The 23244-nt window shown below is 39.0% G+C and overlaps 1 protein-coding gene across 2 annotated transcripts in view; it reads right to left on the bottom strand.

Moving 5' to 3' along the window:
- Tbc1d19 (TBC1 domain family member 19) overlaps positions 1–23244 on the bottom strand; it is a 104635-nt gene that overhangs the window by 79664 nt on the left and 1727 nt on the right. For both annotated transcript variants that reach the window (XM_021162116.3, XM_029477606.2), the window contains exons 2-4: positions 5589–5661; positions 4524–4569; positions 1781–1856 (exon numbers count right to left, since the gene is read on the bottom strand). In XM_021162116.3, the coding sequence (XP_021017775.2) occupies positions 1781–1856; positions 4524–4569; positions 5589–5661 (195 nt within the window). The remainder of the gene's footprint in view (positions 1–1780; positions 1857–4523; positions 4570–5588; positions 5662–23244) is intronic.

Here is a 23244-nt window from a genome sequence, read left to right as displayed (position 1 = left end):
ACATACACACAGTGTATCTTGAGTTTCCACAAGTATGTGAGGGCTAAATAAGTTCCAGAGGAAGCATGACTCCGGAAGCATACTGATCGGCCATGCTCCAGGTCTACCACTGCACCGTGACGTTAGGCAGAGTGAACACTGCATCAGTTTCCACGAGTACTTGACAACTGAGCACATGTCATACTCAGCAGCTGTCACATTAGAGCTCTGTGTGCTACCAGCACTGCTTTAAAGGAAAACTCATCCACGTACAAGCACCATGCGTGTACTAGCTTCTTCAGATACCACTGTCTTGGAATGTTCCAATGTAGTTCCCAAAGTATTTTATACAGAAATAGGCTTTCATAAGTCATAGAAGTTTAAAATTACACTGGATAAAATCTTAAATGTTTAAATTTCAGTTAATCCAATGTTGTTCAAACTTATATAACTATGGAACCCTGACTGTAAACTGTAAACCTCTAGAGATACCACCAAGAATAAATATATTACATATTTCCCAAAATCTCCATGGTTTCTGTTATACTGCATCATCACTGTACTGGTTTGAATATGATTGGTCCAGGGAGTAGCACTATTAGTAGGTATGGTCTTGTTGGAATAGGTGTGGACTTACTAGAGGAGGTGTGTCACTTTGGAGTTGGACTTTAAGAACCTCCTCCTCCTGCTTGGAAGTCAGTCTGTTCCTAGTGGCCTTTAGATCAAGATGCAGGACACTTGTCGTTTTCTCCAGCACCATGTCTGCTGGCCTGCTGCCGTGCTTCTAGCCATGATAATAATGGGCCAAACCTTTGAAAGTGTTAACCAGCCCCAACTAAATGTTGTCCTTTATAAGAATTGCCTTGGTCATGGTGCCTCTTCACAGTAATGGAAACCCTAACCAAGACAATCATCTCATTTGAGGAGGTTTTAATGAAAGCAAAGGTTGGAATCTTGCTAACATATACTACAGTGAACCTGGCAATGGGACCCAGCATACTTTTTTCTACAGCAGCAAAGGCATGACCTGGAGCAGAGGGATGAATTAGTTTATGGGATTTCTGTAGGAATGATTTGAAATTTTTATAATAAAAAAATTTAATCTATTTCTGAGGCTGTGTTGGGGAAAAGAATACCATCTCTGCCTATGATGGTCCTACAGCCCTCCAGCACTAGAACAAGGTTCCCAAGTATTGCTGTGCCAGAGAGATGGGCAGGGCTGTGCCCAGTAAAGGACATCTAGGGAGATGGGAGCAGGTGACTAGCTCATTGACTTTACGTGTTAATGTCCTCTCGTAGTTTTTGTTCTTGTTTTATTTTTAACTTTTAAACTGGCTTCTTTCATGTTGTCAGCCAACTAGCAGTAATGCCTGCAGGGAGAATAAATTATTTTAAATATGGTATCAGTAACACTGGCTTCAAAGAACAGAGGGTTTTTGTTGTTTTTTGGGGGGTGGTGTTTGTTTGGGAAATTTTTGCTGTTCATCAAGATTTCATTCTTTTACATTCACAGGCCATGAGGAGCAGATGGTTATAGAAGGCTTTATTCTATTTCAAACTTCAGGCCAGTAAGGTACATGACCCTTTCTTTCTATGTAATGTTTTCCAGGTTACCATAGTTAAATAGGTATGACCCTTGACTACTAAAAATAAAAAGGCAGAGTGTACAAGAATAATTACTACTTAAGAGGTCCTTACTCGGTCTTTATATAATGAACAATATATATTATGCCAACAAAAATATGTGATGCATTGCATTGTTTGGCATGCAAGAAGAAAATGAAAACAAACACTGGCCAACCTGTGCTTTCCTCATGTACACCAAAGGTTCTTTGAGATGCTCAGGGGGTGCAGAAGGATGACTGGGCAAAGGAAACCTAGAAGCAAAGAGAGGCAGCTAAGTAGCATACTGAGCTCTCAATAATAAATTACCTTGGTAAGAAGTCAATGCTACAAACAAAATAGAGTAACTGTTAATAGTTCATTTGTAAGTACAGGGTCTAAAATTTTTTAATTATATCATCTTACTAATGGTTAATGGTTACTAATGGTTTTTGTTTTATATTTCACACAGGGTCTCACTAGGAAGCCCCTGATGGCCTGGAACTCACTCTACAGACCAGGATAGCCTTGAACTAGTCTTGCCTCTGCCTCCCAAGCACTGAGATTACAGGTGTGCAACACTATACACAGATAAAATGCAATCAGTTAAGAACAGAAATGCACCAGCTCATAGTTCTGGAGCCCAGGAAACCTAGCATCCAGGTCCTAACATCTGGAGAGAATCTTCCTCCTATATTATCTGGTAAGGGAAAACAGGCCCAAACCTGGCCTTAGTAGGCTCTTGTGTCCCAATGGCTCCCAAGGGTCTCAGTAATATTATTACAGTGGAATTACATTTCACCCATGAACTTTGGAGGGGACATTTAAACCACAGTAGACCACTTAAATAATTGTTTGACTGGATTTTTAAGACTATTTATTCTTGGAGTTCAGGTTAGGGATTCCCTATATTCTCATTATGAGTTATGCCTTTTATTTAGTCTTTAAAAAAGAAAACAAGATGATCATGTGGTTTTTGTCTTTGAGAGAGGCCCATTGGACTTGCAAACTTTATATGCAGGGGAACGCCAGGGCCAAAAAGTGGGAGTGGGTGGGTAGGGAAGTGGGGAGGGGTGTATTGGGGACTTTTTGGATAGCACTGGAAATGTAAATGAGGAAAATACCTAATAAAAAAATAATTCTAAAAAAAAAAAGAAAACAATTCTGTGTGTCTTTACAAGTATGTGAACTTGTGTGTGTTTGTGCACGTGCCTGTGTCTACCTAGTCATGCTCAGTGACAAAAGTCTGATATTGAGCTCTCACTTCCCATTCTGTTTTATCATTTGTCTCCTTTTTGATTCAGAACCCAAGTAAGAAAAAAGGCAGCACTAATGAGCTCCCACAAAACTCTCAACTAGTTATCAAAAAGATTCACAATTGCATTGTGTAGGATATTAAAGATATGAAAATGAAAAGAAGACAGGCTTTGTCATCAACTAAAAAGACACAGTCTGCCGTATGAAACTACTTTCAGAAATACACCAGATCACCAAAAGAGAAGTCATGAGTAAAATCTCCGATTGAAAAGTCAGAATTGGGAATAATACACAACAGGTATCTATCTCTACTACACTGTGTGAAGTAATATTTTTACTTGTCATGGCAGACATCTATCCCTTTGGTAGCCAGAACTACCAGTGACATGGTTGCAGTCAATTTCAGTAATAGATAGATAGGACTTACATCTGATGTTATCTGAAAAGTCACAGACCAGCTTGGAAGATGGAAATAGGCAAACCACTAAAATCTAACTTTAAAAATGTGTGGGGTGGTTTGAATGAGAATAGGTTCCACTGACTCATTTATTTGAATGTTGGGCTCCTAGTTTTTAGAACTGTTTGTAAAGGATTAAGAGATGTAGCCTGGTTAAAGGAGGGGCTTCACTGAGGTTATGTTTTGAGGGTTCAAAAGCCCACACCAAGCCTAGTCTGTCCCTCCCTTCCTCCCCTCCATCCCCTACCTTGGCCTTATGCTTCAGGTATAAGCTCTCAACTATTACTCCAACACTGTGCCAGTCCACCTGCTGTCTTGGTCCCCACCAAGATGGCCATGAACTCACCCTCGGAAACAGTAAGCAACCCCCTAATAAAATGCTTTCTTTTATATGTTGCCTTGATGTGGTTTCTTCACAACAATAGAAAAGTAACAAATTGCACATCTAAAGTATAAATCTACAGGTCTTCATCTGAGCCAAACCCAGAAGCAGTCTGGTTAAACAAGAGTATCTCAATTCCCAGTTAGGTAGCTTAGACAGAGACTGTGGGAATGGAGTGCTAGAAACTACAGCATGTTAGAGACAGACCAAGTGGTAAAACAAAACAGCAGACACAGAACCTCTTTTGGCTGTTTATTCACATCATGAGGGCAGGATGTGTGCTTAGGTTTCTACTCTACACCCTGCTTCTCAACCCACGAGCACAGAGGCAACACTCCATGAATGACAGATTAATAATGGGGTATTTAATAAACCACCAAGCTAACATTCTGGAGCTATATTTTTGAGAGTAAAATTTCTATACACTTTAATAAGCACTGATGGCAAATCAAGATAAATAAAAACATTTAGGTTTTTAGTAACAATAATAATCTTGCAAAGAAAAAGAAATTATGTTTATAATGGTCAGTTTGTAATGGCAGAAAGAAGCTTAATGTTTTAAATTCAACAATAAGAAGAATGTAAGTATTATTATAACTATCTCAAAATCTAATTACCTTGGATGAATACATTCTCAGTATATAAAGCTGGTAATAGAGAAAAGCCCCACCTATTTATTACTCTTTCTCAGACTAGACTGCAGTGATCTGTGACATTGACTTGCTTGCAATTCTGTAAGTATTCTAATGAGAGTATAGGTATAGACAACAACAATAATTTTTACTACTTACAATATAAGTATAGTTGAACAAAATAGTATCTCAAAATACATAGGAAAAAACTCACACATTCAGTTCACTATAAACAGCATTCTGAAGTTTCTTCTCCCAACCTGTTTTTAAGTTTTAAAAAATAAGTATTAGTTTCTTAAATATGCAACATAGTATTTTTATAGTTTTTTAACTTTATTATTTATGTGTATGCGCTTAAATATATGTATGTATGTATATGTGTGTGTATATATATATATATATATATATAAATTCATGCATGCATGAACCTGTGAATGTCAGAAGAGGGCATCAGATGCTCTGCAACTAGAGTGATAGGTGGTTGCAGGCTGCCATGTGGGTGCTGGAAACTGAATCAGAGTCTCCTATAATAGCAATCAGTAATCTTAACTACTCAGCTAACTCTCTAGCCTGAACTTAAAATTTAACCCACTAAATAAGATGTTGGTTACTTGTGAAAAAAGAACTGTGCTAACCATTAGCTCCCATCTAAGTAAAACTACTGAATCGTTCTCTTGAGTTAAGAATAATGCCTTCTTCCACTACCAAAGCTCTAAATGAGTGCCAATGTCTTTGAACTGATGCTATGGTGAGACTGTCAGCAACGACTGATTGACAGTTGGGTCCATACCAGAGAAGGAACACAAGAACCAGATACAGTGGCTAGTCATCACACTACTGGCCAGCAAACATACACTATTCTGAGGAGCCAGCATGCAAAGTCCCAGCTCCCACATGCAAGTGCTGGCCCGATGCTATCCCTTCTTGTCCAAAAATTAAGACTTCTTTTTCTTTCTGGTTTTTTTTTTTGGCTTTTTGTTTTGTTGTGTTGTGTTTGTTATGTTATGTTGTTTTGAGAGCAGAGACAAATAATGTAGAATGAGAATACAAGCTACTTAATAAGGGTATATTTCCCATCCTTGAGACAATTTTGACTAGGAAGGAAACAAGTGACTAATGCGAAGCAGTCCCTTCTACCGTGTCCTCGCATGTCAGCACCATTGTATTCAAATGTGTGCCTTCTAATCTTCTCCAAACAGAAGCCCTCAGCCAAGCTCTATCAGTTCTGAAGTAGCTGGAAGTCTAAGGATGCTTAAAGGTAAGGGGGTACTTTACAAACCTGATATTTTAAAGAATTCCTTAATATCTTCTTTGAGTGATTCGAGTCTGATCTCCGGTCTCTGAAGACAGGACTAGATTTTTGGGAAACAAAAGAAAGAGAAAACAGAAGTAAAAAGTTATGTCATTTGAGTTCATGTGCAATGCTTACAAATGTGGAGAAAGAAACACCTCCTTTTTTTTTTTTTTTTTTGAAATGCACTTGGAGGCTATAGCAGCTTAGGCCTGCCTGAACTGGCTCCCCACAGAGAAGGCCTCACCTACTTTCATGGTAGCACTCTAACATATGCAAAATACAACATATAGCTTGCAAATACTTGTTTAGCTAAAGCCCAAGTAGAAATATGTTCACATTTCAGCCATCTATTCTCATATTATGTCCAAAGCCCTTGGCAGCCACATCTGGACAAAGATCTGCTGATGCGATGCACGTCTGGATAGTGGCTTCCAGATTGGATTGCTGCTCAATATACATGTGTTGTGCCCACTTTTAAAAAGTAGATAAAATCCCTATTCATTAGTGTTTATTATAAGGTTTCTTCTATCTTCAAATGGATGCTTTGCATTCCACACTGCAGTTTTTGCCATATATAACATAAGTTTTCACTGCTTGTGATAGGTTTGACCATCCTCAATGTGTTGGTGTTTCATGACACAGCTCTGTCTGGGAAACTCTAGAAACACAGTTCTTAACAAGCCATTTCTGTTACTTCATGGTATTTATTCTCGCTTCAAACCTATGAAGTCAAAGGTTGCTTTCATTCCCCATCTACTTTGCTCCTCTCCTCAAACTTTAAATCTTCTGCAAGGAAACTGTCACACACCTGATGATCCTCCGGGTCAGAAATTTCACATTTAGTAATTTTCAACTACACTTTAGTATCTCTGTGGCTCAACCTCTTCCTGCAAAGAGGTGGCCGTGAACTTTTTCATTTTTATTTATTTTTATTTTATTATGTAGCCATATTCCCTTCTGTGCAGGTATATGTGTAGACAAATGCAGGTGCCTGTGGAAGCCATAGGCATCAGACCTGCCTGGAGCTGGAATTACAGGAAGTTGTGAGTTGCCCAACATGGATGCTGCTGGGACCAAATCTGGGTTTTCTCAAGTGCAATACACACTCCTAACTGCTGAGTCATCTCTATCTGGAGTTTTGTTTTATTTTTCAATCTCCTTTATTATCACATAAAAACAAACCAACTAATATCAAAACCAAAATTCCAGGAAAAATATTTATAGAAAAACTAGGTGATATCTACCATAAACCCAAAATACAACTGGCTCTGACCACTTAACAGCCAGGAGATCTGTTCAGTATTAGCAACTGTATGTTAAGAAACTAGTGATCAAGGGTACCTGCCATGTGTGGGGGAAAAAGAACCCCCAACTAGCCCACAAATATGCTCTGGAACAGTTAAGGAGCCTACTGTAGAGCAGGACCTAAAGTCTGAAGGGGTTTGGCCAACTCTAGTGTTCCATTTAAGGAAACTAGAATGGTGTACCGACTGGGGCTCCTTTTTCTAATAAAAACACATAGAGTGAAAACACAGGTAATTAGATTGTGGATGGTGGGGAAATAACTCATTACCTTGAAATCTAGTAAGTAAAATAAAACACATTTATTCTGTCTTTCTGTCCTGTCTCAAGTGAGAAACCAAACAGTACAAGAGAATGTTTAATTTATAAGTAGTTCAGCTTGTGGGCTGGAGTGATAGCTCTAATGACATTTGCTGCTCTTACAAAAGATCTGAGTTCAGTTGTCAGCACCCACATGGTTGTTCACAACTGTCCTTAACTCTACTTGAAGGAGTTTCAATACCCTCTGGTCTCCATTGGCACCAGGAATACATGTGATGCATAAATATACATTAAGGTAAAACATTTGTACACATAAAAATTAAAGCGTTACAGCTAAAAGTAAAACAGATTCAGTTAGAACCCCAATGAATTGCTGGCTCTAGGCATTGAGCAGACACAGCTTTTAAGTCTGCAGAAGAGGTGCTTAGACAGTCTGTGCTAGTCAATGAAAAAACACTCTACTACCTAAACAGCTATGCCAAAAGTTGACACCCAAGTCTAGTGAAGCCTGGGGCCCAGCTGACAAACAAATAAAGGACAGAACATGGCGAGCTGCACTAGCAGTTTACAGCCAGTAAAGTCCAGGCTATGGGAAACAGTAAGATAAACAGTCCAGCCTTTAGCCAAGGAAGCATTCTTTTTTAAAAGAAGGGAGGAAAGTTGGAAAGAAGATTCAAAGAATAAAGTGCTTGCTGTGAGAATGTGAGGACCACACACGGCATCCTCAGAACTAACATAAAATGCTAGGAAGATATGGTGGCCTGCTCATATTTCTAGAACCTGTAAGACAAAGACAAGGGATTTCAGAGAAAGCTAGCTCATTAGAGTAGCCAACGGTCTCCGTTCATGTGAGAGAACCTGTTTTAGTTTTTTTCTTTTTTTAAAGTGAAGGATGATTGGGGAAGACACCCAGAATCAACCTCTGGCAACCACATACACACATACATGAGCAGACACATAGGACTATGTATACACACATACACATTTATAACACATACATAAATAAACCTATATTTTTAACATACTCGAAGGCATTTGATTTTTAAGTTGGCAAGACTAAGCTATACTACGTGTAATGGCTAGTCCTGGTTGTCAACTTGACTATATCTGGAATGAACTACAATCCAGAATTGGAGAGCTCACCTGTGATCCAGGAGACACAAGTTTCTGACCTGGATCTTGGCATGGAAATCTTGAGGCACAGTGGCTATGAAAAGCTTAGGCCCAGGCAACTTAGTACATGCCTTTAATCCCAGGAGACTAAGGCTGAGTTCAAGGTCAGCCTAGGACCAAACAACATTTAATAGCAAGCTCCACTAGGGCAGCTGTCTTTGTGCCTAAAATAGTTACTTTCACAAAACAGATACAGAATAAATGTTTATTGAATGAATGAATGGACCAGCATCTTTCTTTTCCAATCTGTGTTCTAGTGCTCTCTTCCTAAAGTATAAGTCTGTTCTAGCTGTGGCTGTGCAGCAATATAAAGGAGCCTGAGATTTTCAACAGACATATGTAGCCCAGTACAGTGTAAATCTACTTTATCCCTATGACCTGCTGCTGGTGCTGCCTGACCAAGCTACAGATCTTCTCGGCTTCTCACTGTGGTACGCACTGGTCAGAGTATCCCATGCTCCCACAACTGGAAATGCCTTTAGGGCTTCAAGCTTTCATTTGTGTTGTTTCCTTAGAAGCAAATACTCCCTCATCACAAATCCAGCACAAATCACAAAACAGTAACTTCTAAACCCCTCCATCCAGCTCCCCTAACAAAGACAGAACACTATGTCCTCTGTGACAGGCAGCACAGAGGCTACAGGAAAGCTCTCATCGCACTTATCTTTCTGACTAGAGCAGCATCTGACTGACAAGGCCAGGTCTCCACTCTGCAGCATATCTATTACTCTGGTATTAATTGCTGCTTCACAAAATTATATTGACCAAACCATGTTCTATCTTTTTTAGTCAATTTTATCCCAAAATAAATAAGGAACTTCATAAAATTATTTTTAACTGAGCAGAGTAATTTCCAGTCCATTATCCCCAGAAGTATTTTATTTTAAAAGCTGTAAAACCTCCGGCTCATTATTCACAATGATGGAGGCAAATGGAAATTTAACTTGTCTTGTTTTTCTTTCTCTTCTCTGGTTTGTATTTAGACATGATTCATAAAGTCTCATTTAAAGAATTTGAAGAAAAAAGCTTGTTTTTGTTTCTAAACATTTTCAATAGTTCAAGGTTGCCAGCCTATAGGGAGCAGAGAAGGCCTTCGTGTGCAGAGTCCTGAGTGATGTGTACTGCTGACACCACACAGCCATGGCAAAGACTCCAGAGGCTGAGATCTGTGGAGGATGAGCAAAGCCTTCCTTCCCCTCTGGCCTGTGTATGGATGGTGACAGAGTGCAGAGAATACCCACCATAGCTTTCTTCTGAGATAGTGACTGTCTGGAGATGACTTCGAGATGTAAGATTGGAGAAGTCTGCCTCTTTGGTTCAGCTATTTACCATAAACCCTGCTTCCTTGATTATCTGTATGCAATAACCCCACCTCTCTGTTCAACTCTACTGTAATAACACACTGAGCTCGAGGTGACGGTTGGACAGGGACAGGTCCTGAAGTTTCTCTAGCAGAGAGCCCGGACCATCAGCTCCCAGCTTCCTGCCCAGTGTCTGCCTATCTGCCTGCCTGCCTGTTTTCTTCATCTCCTTGCTGCCCCAGTGAGGTCCATTCCCTGAGCCCTGCTGGACATAGCATGAACCAAATTAACTAACTAGTCAGGTTAATTACTAAGATCTTTAGAAAAGAGAGAATCAAAACCATGACAGGGTACCTGAGGATGCAACTACATAGTAGAAGGTTTGCATAGCAGGCTCAAAGATCTGGGTTGGAGCCCAGGACCAAAGCCATACCAAAGGCACAGGCATAGCCACCACACAAACCAACATACAACACAGTAGGGCAGTCACAGGTGCACCATACGCTACGGTGACACAGTTCTGACATATGAGTCAATAGCACGAGCCTCTCTGAAAAGTTCTCTTGGAGATACTTTGGGCATCCTACTGTATAAACCACATTGAAGGCAGCATTATTATACATTTACAACAAACCTTTCTCACTCACATTCACTGTTTAAAAGGTGCAGCTTTAGTCTGATACAGTTTAGGCATCTTATTTCTGTATTGCATTGTGACGACCCAATGAGGAGAAAGGTTCTGATTCACAGAGAAGTATCCACATTACTAATTCATTTCCTAGTGATCTAATCATACTCCCAATCTAAACAGATATAGGAAATTGACAGAGAAGTAGATAGAAATTTTTATTTTTAGGACAAATCCAAAATTCCTTTATCACTAATACCTAGATGAGACTAGGACTTCTATGTGTGCGTGGTATCCTTCCCCTGGGTGTGTTGCGCCTCAGCAGCGTGCTGCTGTAGCAGCAGTGTGGTGAGCATGAGCACTTGTGCTTTCCCTGGCCTGCACTCTGACACTCACACAGCTGGAGCTGCAGCCTCCCTTGTGTGATGCCAAAGGCACAAGCTCATGCAATGCCTCGCAGAAATGCACAGGAGCAGTGCAGACTGTGCACTGACCATCTGATGCTGAGGAGTTGGAGGAGCTGTTTAGTACAGTTGGTCAATTACCGATTTTTAAGCCTGGCTGTAATAGAGCACAGCTTTCAAAGCACTCAGGACGGCAGGAACACTGGTTTGGCACCAGAGAGCTGAAATTATCTCCCAGGCTTACTTAGTAATTTGATTAAGCCACTTAACATCTCTGCATTTGTTCCTTTTTTATTTAAAAGAGAAAAGAAACTAAATGAAGTTATTATGAAAATTGAGTAGAAAATTATCAAAGTAAATTTTTGGCAATGTAGTTCAGTATAAATTAAAGTTATGTTATAAAATATAAGATGTGCCCAGATGGTAATGGACTAGATATCTGTAACAGATTTTTGTTGAAAAAGTTGAGTCTTGGAGAAAGAGTTTTTTTGGAAAATCTACAATGAGAACTTAAGCCTTCTTTAAGCCCAATGCCTGTAGCTCACGACAAGAACTAAAATATACTCCTCTTACAAAACGGGAAGCAGGAGATGTATGGTTGTGACGCTGTGTAATTCGTCACCCACTCATGCTGACGGTAGTACCATCGCTCTTCTGCAAGTCTAAAAGCACATGTTCTTCCTCTTGCTGATGCGCAGGTGTACACACAGTTTCCATTTCCACTACAACAGTCTAACTTCAAACCTTTACCTATGAAATCTTAAACCCCTAATCTTGGTGAGTACAGGAGAGGTAGAGAGAGAGAGGCTGAGGCCACATGCTCTGGAAAGGAACACACAGAGCACACAGCAAAGGCTCTCATCACCTCTCTTTCTCACTACACTCACATACTGATGCTGGACTCCAGGTATCCACCTGTGCCTAAAAATGGCAGAAATTTAGGATTAGAAGAGACTACAGGAAGCTCTGCTGCACCACTAACCACTTAGAGGCCACTGCCCTCTCCACAAGGTCGTCTGTCTGAGAAAAACCCAACAAGGATGCTGAACTGCTTTGCAGCTTAGGAATGTTTGTTTCTATTCCTACCTTAGTGGTGCCTCCCTTACCTTACATCGCTGTGCTGAGCTAGCGTGTGGCAGCACTGACTTAACACGTGCCAGCACTAACCCCACCACCTCAGACCACAGAGTAAGCTTGATCCCTTTTGCTGAGAGCCCTTTAATAAGAGTTACTGCGCCTTCTCTGAATTTGCTTTCCTCAGGGCCACATCTGTTTCAAACTCTATCAAGTTCTCGAGTATCCAAGGCCTAGCTCCGTGTCACTCTGAGTAGCTCTTCCCTCGCCTGTCTGCCATTATTGTGGATTCAGAACTGGCCTCTAGAGCCCACTCCTCTATAACACTGACTCTCAAGCTTTCAATCGCAGGTTCCTCACTCTCTTAAAAGTCACTGAGGACTCTGGGATGCTTTGTGTCAATTATAAGTATCGGCACACCGTCAGATCAAGTAAAGCCAATTAAAAGTAATTGTTAGTGTGGTGGGTCTATTTGGTGGTTCCTTTAAAGTAAAGCACATGATTACCCCATGATTCAGGAATTCTACTTCCGGGTGCATCCCCAAGGAACCCAAAACAGGGAAGCAAGTAGACACTTGACACCAGTACTAATTCTCAACAGCCCAAAAAACTATAGATAATGAGCAGACAAGCAAAATGTTGTGGCTATTTGAATATTATTCTTCCTTTTAAAAGTTATTTCTGACATGGTACAGATGAACTTGAAGACATCATGCTATGTAGAAGGAACACACATTAAGAAAACAAAAGCAAATACTATGATTTGCTTCTGCCCAAAACAGTCACAGCCAGAAACAATAGAACTCGGTGATCAGGATAGGGAGGGGCCAGGGAGTGAGTGTTTACCAGCACACAGCTTCACCAGGGTGGTTTAAACAGTTCTGGACATGGATGGCGGTCTGTCTAACCACGGTGTAAATGGACCTCATGCCAAAGGACCACTCAACCGAGGAGCAGAGGTAAATTTTATGAATATTGGACCACAAGAAAGAATTGCTTGATTCATTTTAAAATAATCATAATTCATTATATATTTTCCTAAATGCTTATTTAAAGTAGCTTTATTTTTAAAAACAAACAAAAATTCTAAACATCAGTGAGAAGCATTATATAATCTTTTCAATATATACAGTAGTAGATGAAAACTACCACTTCCTTGTAATTCCCATGGCAGTCGACCTATGGCATTGCTTTTTTGCCTGATGTATTTGGACAATACATACATGTAGCTAGAAATGGAGTAGAATTTTATTATATTTTACAGACAACTGAAGATGTTCTTTTATGAAACACCAAAATATGATAACCTATGGTCTCCTAAAGATTGGTTGTGATATGGAATTTAATATCAATACACTCTCCAGTCTCTAACACACACACAAAAAAAATGCATTGCTCAGCTTTTTCCCTACATGTGACCCTCTAATATCATGCATGATCAGATACTGGCTAACTAAGTCAAGTGGTTAACTTACCATTGAACAACATCAAAAAGTAATATTCATTAATGTCACCACCAATATCACCCACGAATAGTTTTTAAATATTGAGAAGCCATTATGTTCACAGTGGCAGGCACATTGTCCCAATCGCTCAACAGCTCATTTTTATTCAAAGCTTGAATTTCATCATCACACACAATGACTTTCCTTCAAGTGTCATGTTAACGTCATTTTTTTTTGAAGAAGCATCTTCCAAATATTTTTTGAATAACAGAATCGATTCTATGAATAACAGCTTACATGAATACATATGGATTATAATAGCTGTTTCCAGTTTCATAATTTTCATTTTTGAAAAATTCAAATCCATTTGCTTGTAACTCCTAAATGCTTTTTTAATTCTTTCTTTTCTTTTTTGAGCCTATAATTACATCATTGCCTCCTTCACTTTCCTCCTTTCAAACCTTCTCATTACCCCTCCTTGCTGTTTTTAAATTCATGGTCTCTTTTTTCATTAATTGCTATTACATAAATACATATGTATCATATTCCATATATATGTATATATTCCATATACATGTATATATTCCATATACATGTATATATTCAACAACTAGCACATACAACTAGCACATGTATATATTATATATTATATTATATATTATTACATTTATAATATTTGTTATTAAATTCCATAGCATAAAATATAGAATTATTATTTATAAATTATATGTGCTTATAATGTATTTATTATATATAACTATATATTTGGAATATGTACATGGAAATCACATATGATTATATATATGAAATATATATGGAAATTATGTAGATTATATAGAAACAATATAGAGTATATAATTATATAATATATGCATTATAACTATATAAATAATTATATATAATATAAAGAAATATATATGGAATATACATATATATATACATATATTTCTAAATATAACCTGCATAGTCTGTATAATGTTACCTGTATGTTTTCAGGGCTGACAATTTGGTGCTGGATAATCAATAGGTGTGGTCTTCCCTGTGGAAGACGACTTCTGCTTCACTAAGCACTCCTTAGTTGTGTGTAGTCCTTGTGTAGCTGGGGCCTCCTGACCTTAGTTCATAGGCTGCTCATGGAATCACAGAAGATCCCACAGAACATAGGAAATAAAAACAAGCAGCGGAAGAGGATATAGCACTCTCTCCCTCTGTCTCTCCTGATTATCAGAGGCATATGAGTGTGCTCTGTAAACACTCCTGTGATTTCCCCTTCTGAAATTACCGCAACAACCTCTTTATGCCCTGTGTTGTTTGTTGTTGTTGACGACGACGACAACGACAACGACGAAGACGGTGATGGTATTAATTCAGGAACTTCCAACCCTCCAAAGAGCTAGTCATTCAACCTAGGTACTTCTACCTATCTACAAAGTTTCCACACAAGAATCCGGAGTGGCCTTTTCACTGCCCCAACACTGGGAACTGGGATCTGTCCTTGAACACCACACAGACTGCCCCCCTAAGTGCACTTGTGCTCTCTTCACCTACACTGTTCTTGCAATGACTGAGTTCTTTGTATGTGCTAGTTGCTGAATTTAAAAACAAAAAGATATCCTTTCTTACTTTTAAAGATCTCACAGCATAATTAAAGACATAAAAATGAAAATGAGACATAGTATTTAAAAGACACTGCCCTTTCCCACAGTAGTTCCCAGACATGCTTCTCATTATTCCCGACTTAGTCTAATTCCTCTCAAGAGTCCATTACCATCACTAATGAGACGCTCAATGTAAACATGTTGAATTGGGTCTCTCCATTCCTTCCTAATACTTCTGGTTCCATCTAAAACCATAGTGCAGACTCATTGCTGTAATCCTAGCAGTCCCAGTGGAACACCCTGTAGCCAGGGGTACGTGTTAATTTCAGGTTGGAAGGCCAGGCGCCCTGAACGCTGACTTAGCCTTACACTCAACATGTGCCGTGTGATTCCCGCCCCACTCTGGTTTCTCTCACCTTGAAGATGGATCTGTCCCTGGCTGCCTTCTGCTGACATCCCCAAGCTGACCTACTTTCCTACCTACACTCTCTTCTCCATTCTATCGTGACCTCTTGTTCCCTTTCGTGAAATCATTCTCAGTTTACTTTTTGTGACCAATCTTCTCCCTTAGTCAATAAAGGTTTGTCCTATCTATTCCAGAAACCCTACATGACATTTTCTAAGCAACTCGGTGCTGACATAAAACATGAGATATACTTTAGCAAGCCAAATTCACATTGTAATGTATATCCTGTATCCTAAGAATAAATTCCACACAGGTAAGGATTTTCTTCTCTTGGAATTCTACATGCCGTCATTCACTTCTTTACTATATTACTTTATAAAATTAAAGATACAATAAAAACCAACATACAAAAGATAAAGATGACATTGCATCCTGACTCAGGACAAATAAGAGACCTTGAGTTTCAAATTTATATATCAACTGCAACAATACAATCTAGATCTTCCCTGAGTATACACCAAATGTTACCTGAAAATATACTCAAAAAGACAGGCTATGCATACTGCTCTTCCAGAGGATCCAAGTTCAGTTCTCAGCACCTTCATACAGGTGAACTTCATGGTCACCTGTAACTCCAGCTGCAGAGATATCTGACACCCCTAGCCTCTGTAAGCAGCTATACTCACAAACACCCACACACAGACACACACACACACACACACACACACATGTAATTTTAAAATAATAAAAAAAAACTTTTAAAAAAGAACATATTTTGCTCATGGCGTAGACCTTTCATATGAATATAAATTCCATATATTTGAGATAACATTTCATGAAGTTTTTTTCTTTACTAATACCAAGATATTCTGGGGTTCTAGACATTATAATACCTATTATATATTCCTCTCTCCAAAGCTCATCTTCTTTCAGGGCCCTGTCTGTTTTAATTCTATTGTTTATAATTTTAAAAATTGAATAACAAAATATATTTAATGCTTAATGGAGTGAAAATAACATGTTTATGCAACATCAACTTCAATGCAAAATAAAATAAAGTAACAATACCAATACGGCCCTGGACATCAATCTGGAATTAGACTGCCACCCCAGTGTCTAGAGAATGGATGAGAAAACTCCATCCTAAGACTCAAAAGAACTTCAAGCCAGTTACTTGGGAATAGTCAGAAAACAAACACTTGACCACTCTACTATATAAGAAATGTATTAAAACATAATTGGTGGATAATTATGCTAAAAATAACATTTTATTACAAGGAGAAAAATAGTTTTTAAAATCTGTATTTAGTTTTTAAACAATTATACAATTATATTTAACTCTGTAAGTTGCTCTACCAATTTCTATGTACACCTGAACAGAAAACTTGAGGCAGTACAGGAGACATAACAGCAGGAAAATATGTTCATTAAATGTAAAAGACACATAGTGTCCAGTCAGCTGTTTAAAAGTACATTAGCAAAGCTGACTAAAAGAAAAAAAAATGGGTCAGTGTTTCAAGTGTAAAGGGCAAAGTATCACAATGAACACTGAGACAATGAAGAACATTGGATGAAGAAACGCTGAATCATTTGTACCTTCTTTAAAAAGCCAGGTTTTCTTTTATAAAGCACTGACTAATATAAGTGAGAGGTATGTTATCTTCTTCAGTCCTCACCAAGTGGGATGAATGTGTACGAGGTGGATAAGGTGGAAGGACAAACTGCTGGGTTAGTAATACACTTGTCTAGAACCAAGAGTGCTCTCTCTCACATACACACACACAGACACACACACACACACACACACACACACTCCTAAATATAGAAAAGAGTTGCTGATTTAACAGGTCTTAGAGTAAAAGGAGAAAAATTCCGAAGGAGGAACTAGCTATACTATGCGATAGTTACACTTTCTCTAGGAGAGTAAGCCTATGGGCATGAGAATCAGGACTAGCCCAGCACAAAGCCAGCAGGGCTGCCGAAGACACAGAGAAATAAGTAAAGACTTTGCAAGTATTAAGCACTTAGCCAGTTTTATTCTCAAGAAACTGGTACTCTGTGGGATAGAAGGCTAAAACCGGAAACAATAAAACACACTGACAAAGTCCTTTGGGGAAAGGACTTTTGAGGAAAAGATTAAAGTTTGAGACCCAAATGTAATGAATGCACAGAATACATCAAATCCTTCGTTGAAACCCTAGGAGACCCAGGAAAGGACCAAGGGAAGATTGCTCCTGAGAAAGCTCAGCCTTGACTCAGCACATTCCATAATGGCATTCCAGCTGGTAACTAGTCCCAAGCCTGACCCGGGGAGGGTCAGGTGACAATCTGAAGCTGTATTTTAATTTATACAGAATGCAAAGCATCCAATAAAGGCATGCTGCTGTCTGACTGACAGCACACGGACAAAGGCAAGAGGAGAAAAGATTACAAAGAGCTCCATGGGTAATCTAGATAACAGTTTTAATGAAGAGGAACCTTTACAATTATGAAGGACACAGAACCTAACCCCCCCCACACACACACACACACGAAAAAATGGTTATAAAAATCCAGGAAAAATACATTCAGAGCTGGCTTCATTAAACAAGAATCACCTGGGGGGGGGGGGGTGGTCAACAATGCTCAGCAGTTAAAAGCACTCACTGCTCTTCCAGAGGACCTGAGTTTGGTTCCCATACCCAGTGGCTCACAATGGCTCCTAACTCCAGCTCTGGGGGATCAAACATCTTACCTCCACCTGTGCACACACACATATGGCAAACACATGCAGACACATAAATAAAAATACAACTTTTTTTAAAAAACACCTGGACATTTTATAACTGAAAGATATAATACATACACAAGAACTCATTAGGTGGATCAATAAGAGATAATATACAGCACAAAACAGGATTAGACGGCCCATAAGAAATCTCTAAATTGAACAGAAAAGGATGGAAAGGGATCTACAAAAACGTAGTAGAGGCATAGTTAGCTATGATTCCTAATGTGGAACCAGAAACGAGGAGCCAGAGTTGGTATTTGAAAAGATGAGTCAAGCGATTTCCCAAACTGATGCTGGGTTTAAAACGGGCTATAGGCCCTATCTTACTAGGGTTTCTATAGCTGTGATAGAACACCATGACCAAAAGCAACTTGAAGAGGAAAAGGTTTAATTGCCGTACATTTCTACATCACTGTTAATCACTGATGGAAGTCAGGACTGGAACTCAAATAAAGTGGGAGTGCAGGAGCTGATGCAGAGACCATGGAAGGGTGCAGCTTAATGCCTTGCTCCCCATGGCTTGCTCAGTCTGCTTTCTTATAGAACCCAGGACCACCAGCCCAGGGATGGAACCACCCACAGTGGGCTGGGCCTTCTCTTGTTAATCACTAAGAAAATGCTCCACAGGCTTGCCTACCTCCCTCCTAATCTGATGGAGGCATTTATCAATCGAGGCTCCCTCCTCTCAGACGACTAGATCTTGTGTCAGATTGTCATAAGACTGACTAGGACAGACACAAGCAAAATAAACGATCATCCACAATAGCTCACTAATGTACATCTTAACAAGTCTGGTGAGACTCCAAAAACAGAAAGAAACTGCTAAAAAGACACCACATAAAGGCAGGCAGTATACATTCAGTGATGACAGAAGCTCAATAGAAGCCAGAAAGGGGAAAAAAAAAAAAGACAATGGCTAACACCTCCAACACATTGCAAGAAAATCACTGCCCACTTGGAAAGCCATGTGTGTAAGAAGCATCCTTCAAACTGAAGATATATAAAGAACTACCAGACAGATTAAAAAAAAAAAAAAAAAAAAAACAAGAAAAATGAGACTCAGAGCGTAACTCAGTGGCTGAATGCAAGCAAGACTCTGGATCAATCCCAGACCCTAGTACCCTAGAACACATGCAAACGCTAGCAATTTGATCTAGAAAATCTGTACCAAAAAAAAAAAAAATGGTATGCCATTAGGAACCTAAAAAGTAACACAATGAGTTATCACAATACATAGCAGACATAGGTTCCTAGTGCTGGAGAAAATGGGAGACATAGGAATTCTCATCCAATATTGATGAGAATAAAAACACGCTACAGCCTCAAGCGGAGACCAACTGTCATTTTCTTGCAAAGCAACCATAATCTTATCAAACCACCCAGTAATTACTGTCTTTGGTATTGTTCAAATACCAAAGCTGAAAATTTATGCCCACACCTGAAACACAAACATGAACTGTTTATAGAAGCTTTGTTCACACCAGACAAAACTTGGAAGAAACCAAGATTGTTGTCTGGGAGGTAAATATACAAAATGGTAGATCTATACAATAAGATATTACTCAGCACAAGAAAAATTAGCTCTCAAGCCATGCAAGAGACACTAGGAACTGATGTATTATAGACCAGATACTGTGTAGGCATAATGTATGACATTCCCAATGGGAAAAGTATGGAGACAGGATAGTAGGATAAAAGGACAGTAGTAGATGGAGTCTGGTACCCAGGCCAAGGGAGGTATAGATAGGTACTGCGGGGCACGGGAAATTTTACATGATACATATTGTTGAAAGCCCATAGAGCTGTACATCAAAAAGAATGGATCCTAATGCGAACTATAGAATCTGGTGAGGCACAGTCGATCAGTTTTAGTCATTTTTATGAAATGCGCCACACAGCAGTGAGACACATTAACAACACAGGGAGCTACTTGGAAGACAAGAGCAGTGATGGAGGACTCTGTACATTCCACTCAATTTTACATAAACCAGAAGCTAGTCTAACAGCATATGTTAATAAAAAAAACAAACAAAAAAGGCACAAACAGGAAACCCTAAGCACAGGCTATATTGGAGAACTCTCCCCAGTGTTTAAACAAATAAAATTTTGTAACACTTACAGAAAATAGCAAATGAAAAAAAGTGTAAGACTTTCCTACACATTTATGAGGCCATAACTTTTTAAATGACTTGACAAACACATAGGAAAAAAATGACACAGCATTTTTTCTCATCACTAAATTGTACTCCTTAACCCTCATATCAGTAAGACTGTCTAACCTCCATCTTATAGAGCCACTGTGAGACAGAGTCACTCACAGACCAACAATGATAAAATATATATTACTTACAAAGCCATAACATTTTTGCCATTAAAACCTTATTTGTAAGAGAGACATATCAATAAACCAATAATAACAACATATGTTATACAATAAATTTATGTATAGACTACAAAGAATCTTGTGTAAGAAATGGGTAGGGATTTTTATACATTTTACCAAATTTTACAGGACAAGTCATCTGGCTGAACACAACAGAGGCAGAAACGGAAAGAAGTTTCTAAGAATGCTCTATCTTAGCAAAATCATAATTGAGATTTTTTTCTAACTTGTTAGTTGAACATTCCCTAAAAGTCACACTGTTGGATAGATAACAATCACACAGTGTGTAATTTCAATATTCAATTCTCACCAATATCAGGCCATTCTCAATAAAATCATAAGTCTTTATTCCACACTGTCTCCCCTGCACACCCACAAAAACTTTTAAGAAAACCAAATGAACTGAATTCTAAACAAAGTTATCCAAGGACAATCATGTCTGCAAACTAGCTTGCCTTTGGCAGAGCATGGAGGAAGGGGGGGCTGAGACACAGGGGCAATAAGCAATCAACCACTAAACAAATAGGCTGGTTTTTTTTTTCATTTTTGCTGTATTAATTTTTTAAGTTTTATTTATGCATATGAGTATTGTTTTTTATGTATACTGTATGCCAGTAGGTGGAGTGAGATCCCATTAAAGATGGTAGCAAGTCATCATATGCTTTCTGGGAACTGAACTCGGGACCTATGGAAGAGCAGCTGAGCCATTTCTCCAGACCTTGTTATATTCATTTTTAATCATATTAATCATTTTTGTCATATTGCACCAGTATAATCTCACAGGCAAGTCACTGCTACACGGTGCAGAGGTTGTAGATGACAGATATTGATTATTCATTTTCTTCCTTGGTAGTGTGCAGGGTACCTCCTGGTACCATGAATGCTGGTCAATACTACTGAAGCTTCTAGTTAGGCACCGCTTGATTTCTCCATGTCTGATAACACAGACAAATGTTTTCTTCAGCAATAGTGCAGGTTGTGGAGAGTACATGATAGCTTTGGCAACAGCCTGCGATTTGGGAGTGAAGGCATGTCCATGGGACCCTTTTGACCAATTTAACAATATTAGCCCATTCCTGGCACTGGACGTTTTACTCAATGTCTAGTTGGGACGTTGTCTCCCTATCATTTGGTAACTTCATTGAAATTCCTTTCACGTGTGTATATATTTTAGAAAGCTTCTGCAGGTGTAGGTGTCGATTTGGTGTTTCCAATTGCCTTTGTTGTCAGTTGTCTCTCTCAGTGGCCTCCCTATCCCTCTCCGTATTTAATCATCCAATTCTGATTTCCCCTTTTTGTCGCCATAACAATATATTCTATCTCCCCTTCCTTATGAGAGCCTCTCCTACAGCAAAGGACATAATCATCTGGCAAAGCATTAGCCTACAGACTGGAAAATGATCTTCATCAATTGTTACAAATTGTTACAAACAGTTAGTATCTAGACTGTATAAAGAACTAGAGAAGAATAAAAACTAAAAACCTGATTCTTAAGATATCATTTCATTTTAAAAATGGAGTACAAAACTAAGCAGAGAGTTTCCAGAAGATGAAACCCAACGGGCTCAGAAACACTTAGAGAAATGTACAGCATCCTTAGCCAACAGGAAAATGCAAATTAAAACTAGTTTGATATTCCATTTTTCCTCATTCAGAATGGCCAAGATAAAAAAAAAAAATGATAGCACATGCTGGCGAGGATGCAGGGGAGGGGAATGTCTACTCATTTCTATTCAAAGGGAGGTGCAAACATGTACAGCCACTACGGAAATCAATATGGTGGTTTCTCAGGAAGCTGGGGATTAAGCTATCTTATGATTCAGCTCTACTACCCTTGAGCATATAATTGAAGGATTCTACATCCTATTACACAGACTTTTGCTCAGCTATGCTCCTTGCTGATCTATTCATACTAGCCAGAAGTTGGAAACAGGTCAGGTGTCCATCAACTGACTTACAGATAATGGGAATGCAGTTTATTCACACAATGGAATATTACTCAGCTATTGAGAAAAATAGAAGTATAAAATTTGCAGGTAGATGGATGGCACTAGAAAAAAGAATAAGCATGAGTGAGGTAATTCATACTCCCCCCCCCAATAAATATAGTACAGTTTCCATTATATGTGGATGTTAACTTTTAAACTTTCCATATATGAGCTATAATCCAGGTAACCACAGAGGTTAGGTACATAGTATACAGACTAATTATGAGCTAGCAGACCAGTCTAGAGTAGTCCAGAGTACAAGAAAGAAGGAATCCACTTTCATCTTGTGCCCTTTCCCATGAGCATCTACCAGGGTTTCACGGGAATCTGCAGAGTACCTTCTGCTGGCTAAATATGTAAAAACAAGCATAAAACTGCTACATCAACCAAACTCTCCCCTTCCATGAGGCAACGGCCCTAAATCACAAGCAATGTCAGAAACTCTCTATTTAAAATTTCAGGCAATAACTCCCCAGTTTAGAATAGTTGTAAAAGCTCTCTACAATGTGGACAGGTTGAAAAAAAAATTCTCTTGGGCCTAGGACCTCATGCCAATGCAGAGATGTCAGCAGACACCAGAGCAGGTGTGTCTGTTTCACACACCTGCCACAGATACAAGGCTGAGTTTAGTTGCAAAACAAAGAAAAATAAAAGCCAGGGCTAATAAGGACCCTGCACAGATAAGGTATATGAACTCATAGTGTAGAATCAGAGGATCCCACACCTACCATGATGCTAGCACAGACTATATCAGCCTATTGCTTGGAAAGGGACACATAGGCAGAGAGACTTGTGAAGCTGGGAGGTAGTAGAAATATTGAGGCAATTTCTCTATGCTCCAAGACTCTAAGCAGAAGTAACAGAAGGCTGGGTGCAGGGATCTGCAGTCTAGGGTGTAAGGAAGGTAA

The sequence above is a fragment of the Mus caroli genome, unplaced genomic scaffold, assembly GCF_978045245.1.
Source record: "Mus caroli unplaced genomic scaffold, Mus_caroli_1 scaffold_4, whole genome shotgun sequence".
Classification (NCBI taxonomy): domain Eukaryota; kingdom Metazoa; phylum Chordata; class Mammalia; order Rodentia; family Muridae; genus Mus; species Mus caroli.
This window is presented reverse-complemented; position numbering and strand designations above follow the sequence as displayed.